The sequence below is a fragment of the Falco rusticolus genome, chromosome 4, assembly GCF_015220075.1.
Source record: "Falco rusticolus isolate bFalRus1 chromosome 4, bFalRus1.pri, whole genome shotgun sequence".
Taxonomy (NCBI): Eukaryota; Metazoa; Chordata; class Aves; order Falconiformes; family Falconidae; genus Falco; species Falco rusticolus.
Genome location: NC_051190.1, coordinates 102,427,035 through 102,447,073, shown reverse-complemented (window position 1 = coordinate 102,447,073; position 20,039 = coordinate 102,427,035). Strand labels below are relative to the sequence as shown.

At 41.2% G+C, this 20,039-nt stretch overlaps 1 protein-coding gene across 9 annotated transcripts in view; it reads left to right on the top strand.

Moving 5' to 3' along the window:
* The window catches only part of RBMS3 (RNA binding motif single stranded interacting protein 3), a 718,180-nt gene that overhangs the window by 432,994 nt on the left and 265,147 nt on the right, over positions 1 to 20,039 (top strand). For all 9 annotated transcript variants that reach the window (XM_037383217.1, XM_037383218.1, XM_037383216.1 and 6 more), the window contains one exon: positions 19,302 to 19,393. In XM_037383217.1, coding sequence (XP_037239114.1) covers positions 19,302 to 19,393 — 92 coding nt within the window. The remainder of the gene's footprint in view (positions 1 to 19,301; positions 19,394 to 20,039) is intronic.

The window sequence follows — 20,039 nt, the reverse complement described above, 5'->3', positions numbered from 1 at the left end:
CCTGTGTCATGTATACACACCGTCAGGCTCAGTGGTACTGAGGGCTCTAGTGACCTCCAGCAGCAAAACGGTAAACCTGGTGCCGCTTTCCCCGTGACCGTAATGCAGTCAGCTGTTATTGATCCCCTGCTAGGAAACAGGCTTTGCACATGTGAAGTTACTGTCGTTGTCCTTTTCTCAATTTACTGCCCTTGTCTGGCACGGGGAGATTTAGAAATTTATGTGTGTTGTGTATGAAACAGGTTATTGTATTTTAGATTAAAAACAGTGGAACTGTCCTTGAAAGGGTACAGCCTGGGGAAGGAACAATGAAAATGGGCTTAAATTATTTTAGTTAAGAAGAGATTAAGGAAAATGCTTTGATCTCCCATAGTAATGATGAAATTCAGCACATGTACCTGAAGTATGTAATTTTTTTCTTCCATTTTCTCTCAGTTAAGTAAACGATCACCCAAATCTATAACACTCTGCATTTTTATTTAAAAAAGAATCTCACTGAGAGTGAGTGAAATGCTCATTAAATTGAGCCAGCTTGGTAGATTCAGAGTTGTTTCCACTAGCTAGTCTGTTTTGGGCATCAGCCATAATCACTGAATGATTAGATCTGCATCTATGCAGTGAGTTGTTTGTTCCTTGATATGTCTGTATCTATCCACATTTGGATTTGAGTGATAGTACATACGTATTATGCAAATTAAGAGGGCACTTCAGCATTTAGTAGGGTGCTGCATACTGGGGGGGGGGGTATGTTGTTAATACGGTAAATTACACTAACTGAAAACTTGACCTCCTATTTTTATTTAAAAGTGATTATACATACATATAATAACATACACGCTTGTATACTCCACCTACTTTGTCGGGGGGGGGGAAAAAGCATTAAACAAGGATTCATTGGTTTTAATTCATTTGGCTTCTTAATATACATAGGAACACATTGCTGTAAAAAAGATGTAAGGGAACAGAAGAATTTGAGGCAAAAAAGTTCATGCTTTCCAGCTAATAGTCACTTTCCATTGTATCGGCTCACAGTGGTTTGCCTGCATGACCCAGCTGCAATGAATGGAACAGAGCAAGAGCCATTTGCCTGGGTCTTTCCTATGTGCTAACAGGAAGAAGTAGTGGTGACAGTTGTACCCTTCATCATCACTGGGAGAGAACAGAGAGGGGAGGGAAAGAAAGACCAAGAGCAAATGAGAACAATATTTGGCCCAAATTGCTTTTCCTGACCAAACACTTGGTATTTTTGTTCCAAAGGCTCCTGGCTCACAATGAACATGAGCTAATCCCTATTAGGAAGTCTTTCTGGATTTTGACTGGGAAGTGTTTGGTATTGAATGAACGAGCTTTGACAGAAGCTTTTGTCCATGTTGTGTTCTCATTAGCAGTGCTCTCATTAGGGGAGCCTTGTGATAAAAATGGGTGCATTGCCCTAGTTTTTATTTATTAGAACTAAAATCCAATGTGCAAGTATCCCTGACTTTTTTTTTTCCTTTCTTTCCTTATCCACCTATGCAGTGCCTTGCATGAGTGCCTCGCTGCCCTGTCCCTTCCTCCATATACAATCCCAGCATGAAAGTCTCGCCCTCCTTTCCCTTCCTTTCTTCTCCCTTTGGCACTTGCCATGAGCTGGCTCTTGCCCCACACTGTAAGCCTGACAAAGGCTGAGTAGTGACACTTGCAGAGGGAAGTGTTCACCCTGCCCAGTTTCAGAAACAAACACAAAGTTCTCAGTTTAAAAGCTGGTTTCTCAAGACTCTGCATATAACCTGCAGAGAGAAGGTCCTTCAGAAGGTGGTTCAGAAAAGGAATCTAGATTTGGTGCTCTGAAATGCCCTGCAGAGGAGCTGCTCTCCATTTCCACTGACACATGAGGAACCTGGGGTTCCCATCCTCCTAAAGTAGTCAACATTACCTGCAGCTGGGCAGAACTGAAGTTTGGAAGCTGAGCTATCTTCAGCTGGGCTCTGGTAATCAAGTTTTCTCCTGTAGCAGCAATACTTGGAGAAGCAAGTAATAGTAAAATTCTAGTACATGTTCCTTGGATAAAAATTATTTTAAGTGGGTTCAAAAACTTTCCAAGGACCCAATTCCAGCTTGAGTGTCTTATAGCTGTGTTTATGGGACAGAAGCAGTCTGTGAAGCAAGCTGCAGCAGGGAACCAAAGGCTGTGACACCATCAGAGTATTGGCTTTCTCACACTGCCCTAGAAATGTGCTGCAACCCTCAACTGCAGCACCCATCGAGATAAGGTTTTTGTTTCTTTGTTCTGGCTTTTCAGCCAGGACCAAGCTGTCCTTTATGCTGGGGGATGTTGATAGCAAAGCCCCTTCTGAGGCAGTTGGACTGAGTCTTACAACATTGGTTAACATCTTGGAGTGTTAAAAAGATAAGTACAGCACTTCATGGGCCTGGGCTTGCTTGGGACATGGGGATGGACACTTTCATTAAAGAAATTTTCCATCTTAATTACCTGGTACTTTCTGTTTCTGATTTATCTAGAAATCCTGGCGTTTTCTCTGTCTTAAGTGTCTCATTAGTAGGAAGACTCTCATGATATTTTGGAAAGTCTACTCTAATTTTGGATAAAATCAGTAAGTACAGAACATGTCGGACAAGAAGAATAATGGATGCAGTATACTAACTTTTTTTAACTGAAAAAAAGCTTCCAATTCCAAGCAAATATCTGGGTTAGTTTTCACTTTATTTCTTCCCTATTTGGTTCCTTTGTTGCACTATCATTTCAAAACAGACCTTTCTGCTTACTTTTCACCTTGTTTCAAAGCCCCCCCGTTCTGTACTGGACTCCTAATATATCTGTTGTCTTTGTAGTTTTCCTGTTTCAATTTTAGAAACTGGTGTTGGTTTGTTGGTTGGGTTTTTTTTTTGTTGTTGTTGTTTTGGTTTGGTTTTTTTGTTGTGGGCTTGTTTTTTGGTTTTGATGTGAGGGTGTTTGGGGTTTTTTTGAGAACTACTGTTTACATCTTAATAGCTGAAATTAGCAGACAAGGGAAATTAGGGGATGGAGAGGCTAGAAATACAGGCTAGGAAATAGGAGATGATGGAAGAAAATGACAGAAGTACATAAAATGCAGCAAAGGAAAGATCTGTTGGAAACATAGCAGGAAGTATGGGAAAACCAGAAAGTGTGAGGAGAAAAAGCAAACAAAAAGAAAAAGAATTGCATTGCCAGAGCATGAGGTCTTCACACTCTCCTTGCCTCTGTTGGTATGATTATGTATTTGCTGGAAGCATGCAGAGTTTTATGGAAACATCTTCCCTGTTGTCATCCCTGGACAGAATGATTCTTTTGAAATGACTTACAGGAGTGGAAAAGTCATTAATCAAGCCATCTTCCTAGCCTATGCATGAGTTTCTCTTTTTAAGTCACCTTAGAGGAGCAGGAAGACAAGGAGCTTGAAAGTGAAGAGTAGGAGTGATCATCTTAGGGCTGGAAAGAAAATGTACAAGACTGGAAAAAAAGAAACAAAAAGAACAGCCTACCATAGAGCTTCCTAATACCAATGTATCTAATAAAATGGAGAATATGGTTGTGTGTGATTTGCTAGAGGAAGTAGAGGAAGGTCAGTTAAAAAAGGAAAAAGCTAGCAACTTTTAAAATAGTTATTTTCTACTTTATTTTGTATATAGAAAAGTACAGTGAAAGATGAAACAGTCAAATTTATTTGTGCTTGTTTCAAGGGGGTCTGCTTCATCTCTTGGTTCCACTATGGGAACAAGTCTCTCATACTGTTTGTGTCTCAAGAGCCATGCCAGAAGTCTGCAGTTCTTGTCTTCCTGCGCAGAACCGTTTTGCTTGGCCATGAGCATGAAAGCTCTAGGGAGGCACTGTCTATTAAGGCTAATTCTGTTTCAGCCTCATCCAATACTTGTTGTCTTTTGTGTGGCTCTCTTGCGCTGTGTAGTTTGGCTGTAGTTATAATCCATGTGCCTCTGACTTAGGAAATGTGCTCGTTCAGTTGCTTTCCAGTGGCCATGTTCCATACACTCTTTCTCAGCAGTTCACAGAGGTTAAATGTATGCACTGATCTAATTTGACCTCCTGCACAGAATCAGCTACAGAATCTTGCGCAGCAGTCCCAGTAAATCTAGGTTGCATCTGAGCATGGCTGGTACTGACTGTAAAGCGCCACAGATGGGGACAGTGGAGATCTCAAAGCAGGTTGTGCAGGAACCAGGGTTTTCAATAGGTCCTGAGCATCTGGGAATGCACACTGCAGTGCTGTATGAGTAGACCTCTCCAAATTAGCACTGAAACCAGTGTCATGGTGGTGCTCTGCTAGATCTGTTTTATATTTGATGAGAAACAGGCCTAAATATCCTGGAAGGACCTTACCATTAATGTACTGCTCTGTACCATGGAGGCATACTGTCTTGCTCAGTGCTGGTGGGAAGGTCTCTAAAGTATGCTGACGTGATGTGCTGTGGATGTGTCTGTTGCATTTCAGGAACAGAAAATCCCGTTGGCTTCCACTGGCACTTCTAGGAGTTCTGATAATCCCCCTTTAATTGGCTTCTTTTGTGGTCCGCGTGGATTGTTGCTGTTGCTGCGGAATGGTGGCTTGTATTATGAGAAGTCCTGGAGATCCTGAAGAAAACCAATGCACTGTGGTTCTGCATGCTCTCCACACATGTAGTAAAAACAGGCCTTGCCCCAAGATCTTACTGTAACAGGCACTTTTTTTGTGATGTTCTGCAGAGAAACAGCCTATATTGAGGGAATGATTTTATTCAAATTCTTAAGAGGATACAGTGATGAAGAGCTTCGATGCTACACGCAGGATCTGGGATGATATCCAAAAAGCCCAGATGTTTAGTCTTCAGTGGCTTCATTTTAAGCTATAAAATGTGGAGTTTATTTTTTGGTTGGAGGCTGACTTTTTCTCAGTTTTCCTAGCATACACTGACATGCTGACTTTCCAGAGGGAAGCTTGATTTCTGTTGGTTAGCTGATTAAAACAAGTGCAATGCACTTGTGCCACACAAATCACATGATTTGCTGGGCTTAATATTTATTTATTTTTTTATTTTTTAAAAAAGATTTTCATTATCTGGGACAAAAATGCCTCGATGCAATAAATGGAGATTTTCTCAGTGACAAAATGCCTGATAAAAAGATGAAGTGGGCATGCCAAGTTAGGTGTAATTGCAATGTAGACTAAGGGAGGGAAAGACTGCCTAGTACTGTAGCCTGTCTCCCATCATGTCACACCATCATGTTTCGCATGAGGTCCTTCATCTGCCCCATCTGCTTGTTTCCAGACAAAGGCAAAGAAAGGCTGCTTCTTTTTCTGTGTGCAGTGTTTGTCCCAGCCATCCAGGGAGAAAGAAAGAAAAAAACCCACAAATAAAATGAGAGAACAGGATGGTATGATTGCTAGAAGGTTTCCACTTTCCAGATGTCTTCCATGTTTGTTCCTGGAACCTAATATTGTCTTCCAGTGCAGGAGAGAGCACTGGCGAGGGTGAGGCTGTTGCATCCCTTGACTAGATATGAGTGGCAGTCCCCATTTCCTTCAAAGGCTCCAAGCCGAGTGTATGAGGGAATCTGCACCTCTGGGGAATGATTACTTGAACTAGACACCTGCCACCCTGAGGGATAAGAACATGAGGACATTTTTTTCCTTTCATGGCCAGATACAGTGAGCAGGTCCATGTTCTCTTCACCCCTGCCCTTTAGCAGTGAACAACATAGCTTACTCTCAAGGTCACATAACCAATATCATCTCAGTGTAATAGAAATACCTGGTACGGGATCTTCTGATGGCATTATGTGCAGGAAGGCATGCATGAGATCCCCTCACTCATGCAGCACCTGCCTTGGTCACCCATTGGAAGCTCTGGAAGAAAGAGCCCCAGGTCTGCCACAGAAATACAAAATGGTGACTAGGAAGATGTAAGAGTAGGGTGGCAAGCAGCTGCCAAGGCTGCCATCTCTGCTTAATGGAAAGGAGATGGGTCGCCTTTGGTGGACACCCTGTTGGCCACGGGCCCTGACTAACCCGGTGTGTTTCCCTTAATTTTTTCAGCCAGCTAACACCTCAGCACCTTCCTCTCCACTTGCCTCGCTGCTGCCAGGGTCTAGTTGGGGGTACAGGAAGTTGCTTTCCTTTGCATTTGGTCACAAAAAAGGCTTTGAGGGCAAGAGACCGAGGGTAAAACAAGCAGCCTGCAAATTTTGTCATACAACATTTACACTCTTAAGAAAGCACAACCGTGCATGCCGGATATTCGTCTGGCTAGTGCTTGCTGTTGACAGGAAGCAGACATCCAGTCTGCAAACATTTACACATCTCCTCATTGACAACACCAACATGTATTCGGCGTCTGTGTAAGAGATGCAGCCCCTTTGACTGTTAGCTGTCTTGCCTGCTATAATGAATGTAGGCCAAGTGACTGACCAAGAACGTACACAAGTATGTGAGATTCAACACTGTTTCTTGAAAGGCTAAAAAATAATTTTAGGTTGCTGATTCTTTATTTCTTTGATACGGTATGTGAGGATGCTACTGGGTATTTAAAATGTCTTTTTTTTCTTTATAGGCATTTTGGGTTCCTAGACAAAATATGTTTGCTGGGTTTGTGTGTCCTGGCAAAACTCCTCCCTGCTTTCTCTTTTATTTTGGTTTATTTGATGTACTAAGCTGACACAGAACCACTTTCAGTGAACAAACTCAGATCCTACTACAGACTTGGGTATCTCTCAGTCATTTTCTGTATAATTTCATAAAAATTTTGGGATTTTTAAAAAGAAAATATCCATCATAAATAATAAAATATTATTATATCTGAATTACCCTCACTTTAATTTTTAAAAATAATATTTTATCACATATATTTTCCCTCCCTTCCATTTATCTTCTGTTATTAAGCATTGAAATGCATACCTTTCTCTAAACTGGCTTCATGGGGTGAAAGTTGTTCTCTGTTGTATATTTGGCCTTTCACTGGCAGTATACACCAATGAGTTTGCTCTTTAGTTAAACCCTTAAGGTTCTCCAGAGATCCTGAACAAAATGTTTTCACGTTCAGAAAGTGCCTGAACATTTGGCAAGAACTACTGAGGATAGTCAATACTGATGTAGCAACTTGCTGAGACTACTACGGTTTGGATGCAGGCTTGGACATACAGTCAGCATCATTGGCAACACCCACCTCTTTCTCTCTCTCTCTCTCTCTCTCACTCAGGCATATACCAGATTTCCATTGTCATCTTCAAAGATACTGCTACCAAATCTCCCTCAATACCTGCTTGTTACACAAAGTTGGGAAGCATGAGGCAATTACACAGAAGAGTAATTAGGTGATCCTAAAGACTGGATTGTGAGAAACAGGGAACAAATCCAATAGTAAAATCATCTACTTAGGAAGTAATAGGAAAATCTCTGCATGGGAAGTTGGAAGCTTATCTATAAGGGAACAAAGGAAAAGCATGACAGAAGTATTAGATGATCTTGTAAGTGCCCTAATCAAAAATGGGCACAGCTGTCAAGGCAACAAATATGGTACAAGGATGTATCAGGTGACATCCTTCCAGTAGGTAAAGGGTAGAGAGAAATTATGTGAGTCACTGGTGTGACCCCATGTGGTCATCTACTGAAGGGTTATAGTCATCCACTTTCCAGAAAGATTCAGGATGCCTCTTCCGGACCCATATATGTGCCTTCTCTCTCTACAAGCTGTGTAAAGGCTTGTTGTGGACATGAATTTCAGTGTGCAAGAAGCTTCCTACATGTTGGCGTTTGTGTACAGGGGATTGTCCTTCTGCTGGTTTGACCTCCTGATGTCCAGGTGGCTTCAGTACAGTCTCCAGATAACATCCTTTATCATACCTTCGTGGTGTGTGACTGCCGTGTACTGTACCAGCAGGTGATTTTAAATACAAGCCGACAGTCAAAATAACACTAAATAGCTACCTTAAATCACAGAAAGAAAAGTGTTCACTTAAGGTTAAAATATTATATTATTCACTTGATTCTTTTTCGTATGTTTGAGGTATGTGATTTGTAATGATAGGAAAACTTCTGCAGGTTCAGAAATTCAGATTAGATTAAAAGCTAACATTTCAACCTCTTTTATCTGCATCTTCCACTTACCTAGGTTGTAGAACTATCTTGAATCTGAAAAATGGATTGGAGATCTTGAAAACAGATTTTCTGATGTGATTTCTTCTCCTTTTCCTTTTTCTTTCTCATCTGCAAAACTAATAGCCATTTCTGGCTACCATAATTACAGCATTTTTGAACTTCAGGCTACAAGTAAACGTGGTAGATATATGACAAGAGGCTCAAAAGGTGCAAATGGTATTTAGCTACAGAAGGATCTATTGCAGAAGAAAAAGAACTATCTACAAACAGTGATGGACAATATAATGCTACAGGGATACTTAAATCAAGAAATACCATGTGAGACCAGTATCGTTGAGCACTGAATCTAGACAGTATCTTTAACGTGGGTTTTGTTCTGACCTGTGTGTTGTGGCTTACCCTGTTCTGTGCCGCCCACCCCTGCTGTGCGTCCCCTCCATAGCACAGGTGTAATGTTGGTTGTGACCACCAACCATTTCTTGGAAGCACACTGCCTTCTTGCTCAAAAGGTCCTTGGTATTTTAGCGTGATGGTGATGGGTGGTATCAGGATCCTTTTCTTAGTATCAGAATCATGAAATATTCAGAAGGTATTGCTCATCTCTGCCTAAAGCTCCAAGACATCATGAGTGTTGATGGGTTGGAATAGGAGCTCTTTGCATGTTATCCAAAATGTTTATCATAGCAAAGGTTGATGTGCCAGAATTGGCCAACTGGCATGAAAAAAACATTTCACTTTCTTCGGAAAGTGCTATCACTTTGCTGCCTTTTAGAAGCTATAGTTGTTTTCCGAGTTACAAGTGCTTTGCATAAAGAACATAAATTGCTGTGCTCTTTATCACTGCTTACTGTATGACAAATATACAGTCCAATTTTTCAAGTGTGGTGTCTTGAAAATTAATGTGTATTTGAAATGAAAACCATTTCAGTACTTGAGCATCCTCCCTCTGGAACAGGCTGGATAATAACATGTTCATCACCTTGGGTTATTTTAATATTTCCTGAAGCCTGCACAAGATGCTTTCTATTTTCTTGTCAAAACAGACTGAAATGAAAATTATTTTTAATAAAGTACAGTAATCACAGTGTGTTCACCAAGTGCATCTTCTCTTGTCAGATTGTTTCTTCCTACTCATGAGTATTTGTGGTTACTTAATGTTATGATTGCTGAGCAATCCAGTCTTGGGAGGAAGAGAATGGAATATTTCATTTCTGACAAAGAGCACTGGGTGATACAGAAAATCCTCCTTTGCCTTCTCAAACGGTATCGTTGTTTAAACCTAATGCTGGAAGTGTTCACTGCTGAAGGACTTCATGTTTTCCTCTAGTATTTCACTGCTGTCTTCCATAACTGGAAATAACGCTCCCATTGATACTCTGTTTTGTCCATGTCTGTCCATAAATGCCTGCTGGCGTGCCGTGCCAGATATCAAGCCTGAAAGGTGCAAGACAATATGAACATTAATTTTTAACTAGTCCATGGGAGTGCTGGAGTTAGTCTCATAGCTTCTTAAGTTATATGCTCTTCTGATGAACACCTACTGGATAACTTGCTTAGCTTTGGGCAAACTGAGGTCCAGTATTTAGAAGAGGCAATTGCTTGCCTATACAGGCGCTGGGAGCTTTCGGAGATAATGGCTGAATGATTTTTTTTTTTTCTGAACTGTTTCTGCACACCAGGTTTTTTACTCAAGTCACTCAGCTCTAAAATAAGTGATGGACAAATCTCAAGAGATTTGGTTTCATATCTTACCCAAACATTATCCAAGCTAAGTAAAGCTCTGGAGTCTGCATAACTGAGCATGAAACCTCAGAAGAACAGACTTTCTCATGAGAGTGTCAGTGTTTCCTGCTGACTGGAAATACCAAGAAAATAGTCTTTCTTGTGGTATTTTGGAGCTTCAGCATCTGGACATTGCTGTAATCGGAGAGGAAAGTGAATATGAAAAACTAATTATTCAAAAAGTGAATCCTTTTTTAGTTGTGGGTGTGAGGTTCCTTTCAAGTTTTTCAATGGAGCTATTAATTGATATCATAACTGTGTATCTGAAAGTAGATCTTAATCTGAAACTACGAGTTCTGGCTATTTTGTTCTGGATATTGCAAAATACTATCGCTTGTGAGTCACCAAGTTTTTCTGAAGTCAAGGGAAGAAACTGCTATTGTATCCTTCCCTCCCTTTCATGTAAATATGTAACTAAGCTCTGCTCTTGGAGTACTTGTTTTTTGGGAGAACATTCTGCTTTTTCAATCACTGCCTCAAGTGTGAAATTTAGCTCAGCTGCAGAGTGTAGTAAACAAGTGTAGTGTAAAACAAGTGTAGTAAAAATAATCTTAATTATTTTACTTTTTTTTTGTTCACTTTTTTGGTAAAATTAGTAAATTACTAATTTACTAATACACGAATAGGAAATGTTATGGTACTAAATAAACGTAATGTTAAGTCATACATTGGTTTATATGGAAATAGTAGACGTGAAATATTCCTGTATTTAAAAATAGAGTTAATCTTCATTTTGGATTTTGACAGTGAATCAATGGGACTTGCAGAGAGAGTAATTTCAAATGTTAAAGATGGAAAAGTGTGTTTATCTCTTGTCCTTCTGCCACTGCAAGTTTTACAATATGTTCTTTTCTTTATTCAGTCCATATTTAGTAACTTGAGCAATGAGTTTTCCATCACTGGCTTTGTATGTTCACGCTGTTAGCAGAATACCAGGAAATATTTCTCAACTTCCCTCTCAATTTATTTTCACCAACATTTTCCTTCTTCAACAGGTCCTCATGAAGTCTCACTGTTTATGCTGATCATGCACTGCAATACGGTTGCCCATAGGTACTCACTCACATCCAGGTTAACTTTTAGAGGCCCCAAACACTTGGCCTATTGTTAGGGATAATCCACTAGAGCTCTGCTGTTTGCACAATCTGGATTTTTATATCTATATTTATGCTCTTTCCAGAATTTTCTCCAGTTTGCCAGTCTTTGTGGTTCTGAATTGTCAGGAATGCTGTGTAAATGGTGAGAGGGCAGTCAAGTGCAATGTTGTTTTCTTGATAGGTATATTTGCTAAATTTGTGCTGCATACCCGTCTCCTCCTTACTGTTCTTATTGCAACCACATTTCACGAGGAGCTTTTGTCAGTTTTGAGGTCTGTTTCTGTTTTTTCAGAGAGTATATTTCTGGAAGGATTACCTTCCAGAAAAATACACACACATATGCGTATGCATACATTTATTTATTTACTCATCTATTTATTCATTATGTGAGTACTTTTTTCCCACATACCAAAATTTTATAGGTTTCTTTGTATCCTTACTTGTACTTACTGGAGATTGCAGAAAAGATCATCATGAGTTCCAGACTTAGTTTTGCATGTAAAAATTACTATTAATTAGTTGTGCAATTAATAATAACCTGCATTCATATACACTCTGTTTAAATCAAAGGAATTGAATGTTCAAATTAAGAATGTGTTTGCAAACAGATGTCTAAAAATTGTTTGTTAGTTACCTACAGTCCTGGTTTTCTGCGGTTCTGTTGTTATAAAGGAGATTCAAATAATGGGAGAGGCAAAAGAAATCACTGCAGGAACATAATCAAAGTGACAGTTTTGTGCCGTATTTCCATATCAAGCTAAAGCAAACAAAAAAATTCAGCTCTATATGCATACTTAACAATGTAGGTGTGTCTCTGGGGAGTGATCTGAAATGAAGGGACTATTTTTTCTGTCTTGCATTTAAGACTCCATTACCAATTATTTTTCAAACTATATATTAGCTGTTTTAATTAAAAGGTGATGATTCACCACTTTCTAGCCACTGAGAACATTTTTATAAAGTAGAGCTTTAAAAATAGTAATAATGTAGACTATTTTACTATTGCTGTGAGCATTTGGAGCTGTAAGAATATTTTAATGCAATTTGAACAATGAAAGAAAAAGCTGTTTTCAGTAATTTTGTGTTCCAGGGTGATTCAACCTCTTTGCTTGATAACTCTAATTTTCCAAGGCTTATAAGACTTTAATTTGATTCTTTATCTGAACATAAAACAATGTCTGGAAATTGCATAGTAAATTACTGGGTAATCACTTTTTTGTGGGCTACCTGATTGTCAGAATGAATACTGCCTTTTAAGAGACACTCTAAATAAAGTGCTGGGCAAAAGTGAACTTTACAGCTCAAATTGACTTAGGTTCTCTTGAAATCCAAGTGGTTTCATCTAAGTCTGTAGGAGAAATATCTCACTGATTATTATATATTTGCTTAATTGTGTGTATGTATTAGAGTTTGTGTAAAAACTTTGTGCTAGTTTCTTCAGATGTAGGCATATATGTATACAGATACATGTGGAGGTGACATCATAAAGTTTAAAAAATATTTGTGATAAATATATTTTATTTCATGGTTTCTCAGTTCAACAAGTAATTTTGACTGCTGCCTTTTCCATAGGCTCCTATTCCTTTCCCTCATCACAGCCACTTTTGTCAATTTCCATTTCCAATCTCTAAGCAACTTTAACAAAAAACATTATTGAAAAAAAAAGCAAGCACTCTCTTAAAATTACTGTATCCTCCTTTTCGTCCAGAAATTCTCTATACCTCTTGGAGACCCAACATGTAAGATATGCTCAGTCTTCTCTGTTCTGGATTTCAGATCTGATGTATTGAATTCTACATGGCCAGAAACAAGGACTAGGAACTTCCTTACATTAAAAAAGACGTTGTGTCCCAGTGGGAAGCAGATTTCCAAGTGGTCTGGTACATCAAAACCAGAAAAACCCATTTAGGTATAATAGAATTGTAATTACACATGAGCAAATTTGGTTTTATCTTTGAAGAGAAAATTCTCCTATATTGTGTAATTTTATGCAAAATTTACACATTTTTATGTTGAAAAGAATTGTGCCAAAGTCAAACTCTCCAAAGGAAAATGGCAGAGCTGGGGTCCATCCTTTGGTGCAGCTTCCCTCAAACTCCACGTCAGCCCCTAGTACGGAGGTACCTGCAGGAGTGCAGGTGGCATGGGACAGCTGTCAGTCAGCATTTCCCATCTGCCAGGCTGGATCTGTTCTCCTATTGATGCAAAGATTTTAGCTCTACAGAAACAAAGCATTAAAACTTTTCAGGAGTGGGTTTGTTGACATCAGTGGAACCAGAGAAGCTACTCAGTATGTGTGACTATCAATACATTTAGGTACTTTTTAAAAAAAACCAACAGAACAATATTAGTTACCCAGGCACATTAGATGTTGGATTAACATACGGGCTCCCTGCCAGTCTCCTGGCTGGGTGCATCAGCTGTCCTGTCTCTGTGTGTGTGTTGGAGAGGTGGGGGCGTCAGCTGGAAAATGCGGAGTACTATTTGACGTGAATTCAAGTGATTTAAAGCAGGACAGGCTCAGAGGTCAGAAGTGATGTTTGGCCTTGTGGCAGGGTGAAGCTGAGAGCTCACCAGCCACAGCTTATCCTCCCTCGTTCATCACGGCTTCTCCTTCCTCAGCCCCCTCCAGAGGTTACTGCGTTTGCAGGGGTCAAGCTTAGCAGCGTGCCAGGGTGCTCTGCTCCTCACTTCTGGGAAAGCATATTTCTCCTGCTCTTTGTTTCTCCTTAGATTTTATTTTCACCTGGGCTGTCAGGACAGAGCTGGGACGGGTGCAGAGCTGTGGCTGGCTGCCTGTTGCCCTGTCACACCCCTTGGTGGCCATGGGGTCGAGGGCGAGTCGGTTGGGGGAGCAGTGCCAGCAGGAGGGAGGGGAGCCGCTGTGGGGGCCTGGGGGTGTGCGGTCAGGGCAGCAAGGCGGCAGAGCCTGGCTGGTGCGGGTGCGGATTAGTTTGGTGGCTGTCACAGCTCCCCTTCTGATGGCGCCAGCAAGGACGTCTGCTGATGGAGAGTCTTCCATGCAAAAAAAGTGCCATGGTGTGCTAGCTGTTAAGTACTAATTGGGGGACCAGACTTCCAGGATACCCTGAAACCGCCGTTCCCGTTTACTTCCAGTGACTAATGCTGCTTTTGGCAGTGGCAGAGGAGCTGCTTCAATTTTCTAAAAAGGCAGCCGGGCCCTTGCTCCTGTCACTACACGAGTGCAGCTCCCCGAAGGTGGGCTGTGGAGCCCACATGCACCAGTGGGAGCTCGCCTCTGCCGTGTGCCACCGCTCCAGCACTTCGCAAGGATTGTGGGAACCGCAAGTGGCAAGCAGCCCCTTAAATTATTTGGCATTATTCTTAAGTACCCGATCAGTCAGGGCAATTCAGAGTTTGATGTCTAAGAGCTCTACACACCTGCAATTACTAAATCCACAAAATTGCACCCATAGGTATTTGCAGGCACAAAAATGTTGGCATAAAATTAGAGGCCATTTCCTAAAACCTGCACCTAAATTTTGATGATATACTATATGAGGGGTTGTTACTTTGAAATGGATTTGCGGAAAGCAATTGAAAATCTCCAGGCATCCCATCTGTGTTTAAAGTAACAACAATAACAAAACTTTAAATTAGCATAGGAGATTTAAGACATTTCAGGAAAACATTGATTAAATCTGCCAATGAAATGAACGTGTTTGGCGAGTGACCTAATTAGTGTATACTTGGTTCTTTTTCACTGCACTGCTTACCACTAATTGCTGTTCTGCTGGTCTTCTCCCTGACAAGTAAGAAAAAACAAGGATGAGGGATTTGTTGAGGAAATAGTGACATTCAGTTTTAATTCATTTGAACCTGCTGCCAAGCTTAATTATGGAACTGAGAAACTGAGACCGGGAGGCCCCTAGCCGTTTAGGTTATAGGAGACGGAGATGTTTAGTGTCTGCCAGTGTATTTGGGTAGCACTTACTGCAGCTAGCTATAAACCTGCACTTGCTGATGCTTAGCTGTTTTGTTTCCCCACAGGTACAAAACCACTGGTTTTATTCCTTGAAATTTAATTATTTAACTCTAATGGCACCAGGCCAAAACAAAATTACGAGCATTTTATTTCTTAGAGGGAAGGTTTAACAGTTAATCTAGATGTTCTAGTCTTGGGGTTTTGCGTGTGTGTGTGTGTTTGCGTGTCTGAACTAGTAATATGTCATTCTACAAAAAACCTCGGGTTCCTGGAGTGCTTGTAGCATTGGAGTGCTGAAGTCACCCTCAGTGTAAGTACACTTAAGCAGAGGGGCTCATATTAGTGACAGATTCAGTTCCCATCTCTTGAAGAAGCAGGGTATAATGCAGCTATCCCTATTTGCATTTGGAGCTCTTAAAGGAAAAGGGCAGGATGCTTCATGAAAAAAAGGGGAAATAGTTTTGGTTTTGGTTTCCTGTGGTGGTGATGGATTCTTGTGAGAGTCTGAATGTCCTGGTTTAGAATCCAAGTGTGTTTTTCATGATGTTCTGTACAAAAACTGGGGGTGGGGTGGGGGTGGGTTGGTGGAAGTACAATTCATTGACCAGAATGTTTATGAGGCAGTGCACACAGGAAAAAAAAGAGGGAGGGGGGGGGAAGCAGCTGTGGAATTTGAGGCTAGCAGAGGGGTGGGGCTGCTGGGGCTTGCACTTGTTTTTAAAAGAGGAAAAAGAAGCACAGACATTTTCTTAGAGCAGCAGCAGCTGATTGGCAGACCCTGGACTGAATCCCTGCCGGGGATGCTTTCAGCCAGCCTGCTGCCTTTTCCCAGGAGGAGCCAGGGGATGGTTATTTGGGCAGTGATGGGTGCCTGAGCAGACAAACCCACCCTTGCTGCACCTACCAGGGGCAGCCAGGGCAGCGCTGCGGGGGCTGGGGGGGAGCACAGCCTGTGCCCGCTCCAGCCCCAGCATGGCCAGGAGGGAAGGACTCAGTTCAGGGAGTTTGGGGATTCATTTATGCGATGGGGAAAGATGGAGGGGATGCTTCAAGACCCAGCTTTAGCTTCTGTGGGGACTAAACTTTATCTACCCTGGAAGGCATATAAAACAAAACAAACAACCCCTAAATAAACAAAATCCTTCCAAACCCAAACAAAAAAGCTACTTGATTAGTACGTAAGACCCAGAAAATGAAGCGGGATTATAAACGAATAAAATATGTTTAGTGTAGGTCACCAACATAGGCTATAAACATCGACATGGAAGAACATAAACTGTACAAAAAGGCAGCATGCCTGGTTTTCTGTTATATAGCATCACAGGGTTCTTGTAAGGATACTTGAATGCTGAAACAGCCTGGGAACTTGGCTTCCCTTGCAGCAGATTGATGTTCTTTGGACGAGTTTTCAGCCATGGAGTGATTTTGTCCTGATGTTCTGTGTGTGGTGGAGAGATGTGTCAGGAGGGGGGAGGGCCAGAAAAAGATACTTGGAATGAAAATGGAGTTGAGGGAAGGAAAAAAGAGCAGCTTTGCAGTGTGGCTGGGAGTAGTAATACTAGAATGCATTATGGACAGCTAAAGATGCAAGGTTTTTTTGTCTCAGCACTCTCGCTGGATCTCTGATACTGTTATATAGCCCCTTGTGCCGATTGAATAAATGTTTAGAATATATTCATATTTTTAGATATTATGGGCTGATGTTAATCTTCAGTAGTACACTATGTTAGGTATACCTGATCTCTATAATACAACACCAGAATATTCTTATACATTCTGGTTTGCATTTACAAAGCAATGCTAACTTAGATGTGAATACTTACTGTGCTGTCTAGAAAGTTAAATTTAAAATCATTTCCCTTCTGTTACTGCATACGTAAATCCTGCACTGTACACTGATAATAAATACAAAAATCTAACTCTATTATCTGCTTGCAATCCCAATATTAAAACTTATTTTTGCACTTTCACCTCCTAATTTTTGGGCATGAACATGGTGAGAAACAAAAAGAAATTTAGTCTATTGAGAAGAACACCTTGCTACCCTAAAAAATAATTTGCTCTGTGTTGATGCAAGCCATCCCATGACTTCCCAAAGCATTTCAGGTTTCCCGCTTGGCAACTCTGGCTTCTTCTTCGGATCTTTCATCTAGCAAGATGGAAGCTGCATCTAATTGTATCTCCTCCTTCATCCCCAGAAGCTGCTCTCCCAAAAGGCAAAGGCGTTGCAGAAATCCATGCAGAACTCTTGCTCCCTTGTAGCATATTTTTTGGCTCAACACAGCATCAGCTTCACTGCCACTCTGCAGTGAACAGACAGCTTGGATAACGCTGCAAAGCAAAATGCAGTATAAAACAAGCTGATTTTAAAATGGCATGCCCAGTAGCAATAAAAAGGGAAAATCAAATGGGGGAATCCGTGCAGGACCACCACCCCCAAGTTGACCAAACTCCAGTTCACTTCTTCATGGTGGTGTTTATTGGATCTGCTGTCCGAGCTTACAGTTGTTCTAGACTTTCCCTCAATTTGTAGTAATGCCCTACCAAAAAATTCATGCAAACCCCAAGAACACAGAAAACTGAGGGAAGGAAAAAACCACAAAGGTTCAGATCTTGAGTTTTTAATCAAAATAATTTTTTTATATACTTTTGAAGTCAGCAGTTTCTTTGACAGTTTTGGCTGTTTCTTTTTTATTATTTCTTTTCATTTTCTTAAATCTTTGTGAATGAGATTTAAGCCAAGAAAACAAGAAGTGTATGTGTACAAAATTCTTTCATCATTGGACTAACCCTGCATCAAATAATGTATACGTACCAAAATAATAATAAAAGAGTTGTTTATAACTTGGGTGGCAATGTGATCACAGGCACATGCTCTTATACCTAGATCTGGTGGAGGGAGGAAGGCAATAAGGCCTCCCAGGAGTAGGAAGAAAGGCTGGCAAAAGACATAAAAATGGATACAGCAAAAAAGCGTATCTGTGGTTGCCTCCTATATGATGTGTATTGACCTAGTAAATGGAGATGTCTGCAAAAGAGCTGTTATGCTATAAATATGCTTGTGCTAATATTATTAAAGCTTTCAGGCAGTTCAGTTTGTCCACATGGCTTCCCAGGGAGATGCCAGAGACGTGGCCCCTGTCCACAGCTAGTCTGAGCAGCACATGCTTGCCTGTGCTGTAACTGCTTGATAAGATGTAAGCTGGGGTTTTCCCTGGATGGACTGTGAAGTACGTGCAGCTGCCTAAATAGGTACTTGGTGAAATTTTTAAATCTTCCTAACTGTGTTGAAATCTTTATGAGCAAGACATTTGAATGCTGTTGAAGATCATAAATAGCTTAGTGCTTATAAGTTATGAAAAGCCCATTCCTTGTCCTCTTTGCCCTCCTTTGTATGTTTAGGGAAAAAAAGTACTTAGAGAGTTGTTGATTATCTGGTATGGGCTTAGCAGCACTGGTCTTGCTTGAACTTACCAGTCTTGCTGGTTAAAAGGAAATAAAAATTGAGAGGGAAGAAGAGAGGATGGGAAGTGACTGCCTGATTAATAAACTAAACTAATACAAATACTGGGAGTAGGAAAGCCACTTAAAAGCAGAAGATTATCCCTTGCCAGTCCCTACAGTCTAACCTCACTAAGCTGCTGTTCAGATGATACCCTGGAGCAGTTCCTGGTAGGGACTTAGCCCTTGTTCCAGCGGAGAGGGTGGTGAGATGAAAGGGATGTGGTTTAACTAGGCTGTGACTTCATTATCTTATCATCTTCTAGAGCTATCTGGCAGTCACTTGTAGAGCGCAGGTTGCGATTTCTCCCTTAATTGCTCCCACCTGCTGGAAGACTGTGCTCCCTGCCCCTGCACAGATGGCCCCAGCCTGCTGCAGAGACCCGCTACCCTCCTTTTCTGAAGCTTAATCCGTGTATGGGTTCAAGGGACAGGGAAAGGGTGGTGTTTTCTCACGAAATTAGCGATTGCAAGCTGTAGCTTTGCATCCTAGGGACAGCCATACTGCTGCCTCCTCTTATGCAAGAGATGGGTCAGGACTCCAGAGCACCACAGCCCCATGAGCGTGTGCCCTCCTACTGCCAGGGACCTTTGATCTCTTAAGACAGGCAAAGATCTACCTTCTTTCCCCCTCTGCTGCATACCTTCCTGTACTTTGAAGCTTCAGGTCATTGCATTTCCTTAAAACCCCACTAGGTTCAGGAGGAAAGGTGTGGGAAATAGAGGTGTGATGGCAGTGCTACTGGAAGGCTATGAGACAGATGTAGAGAATTGAAGGGGTCTCCTTATTTATAAACGTGAAATCTTAACCTATGCACATACACATGAATAGTAATGAAAATATCTATTTATCTGTTTCCTTTTCAGGTTACGGTTTTGTAGATTTTGACAGTCCAGCAGCAGCACAGAAAGCAGTAGCATCTCTCAAAGCAAATGGCGTGCAGGCGCAGATGGCAAAGGTAAGAGCAGCCATGTTACTACGGATTATCTAAGCTATTGGGTTAGATTTCCAGGAGTTTGGTTTGTTCATGTTTTTCTTAAGGTTTTGGATTGCTTATGCCAATGGGGTTTTTTTTGTCCTTTGGCTCCAGAGCCTTATTCTTCCTATGGTTTGTCTTGTATTCTTGAAAGCTGTGTCTCATGTGACGGGTTCAGCTCTGATGCTCTCTCTTTGCCCCACTTCCTGGAGACAGCTGTAATATGGAGAGTGCTGGAGTAGCAGAGCAGTTGGAAGTGCCTTTGTGATGGCTGCAGTGTGAGAACATTGCCTTTTCTTTGCCTTGGAGTTGTCTTCATTTGGTTCCTTAGCCTTGGAATACTTATTCTTTTCTGACATGCCAGGTGGGCTTCTCTGAGGGTGTGATTGACTGAATATGAGGGAATTTTGTTTGATCTGGCTCTGTGTGGCTTCTCCTGACTTTTTATTTTGAGGACTATAGTCCTAAAAGTGTAGAATGTTGCTGAAAGAATAGCTACTGGAGGTGACTGGTGTCTGTTGTTCAGAGAGGCAATAGGAGCCATGCTGTACCTGTTGTAGCAAGTGCAGCGAGCTCAGATACTCTGGTCCTGGAATTGTCCCTTGTCCCCAAGCAAAGGGGCTGTTGG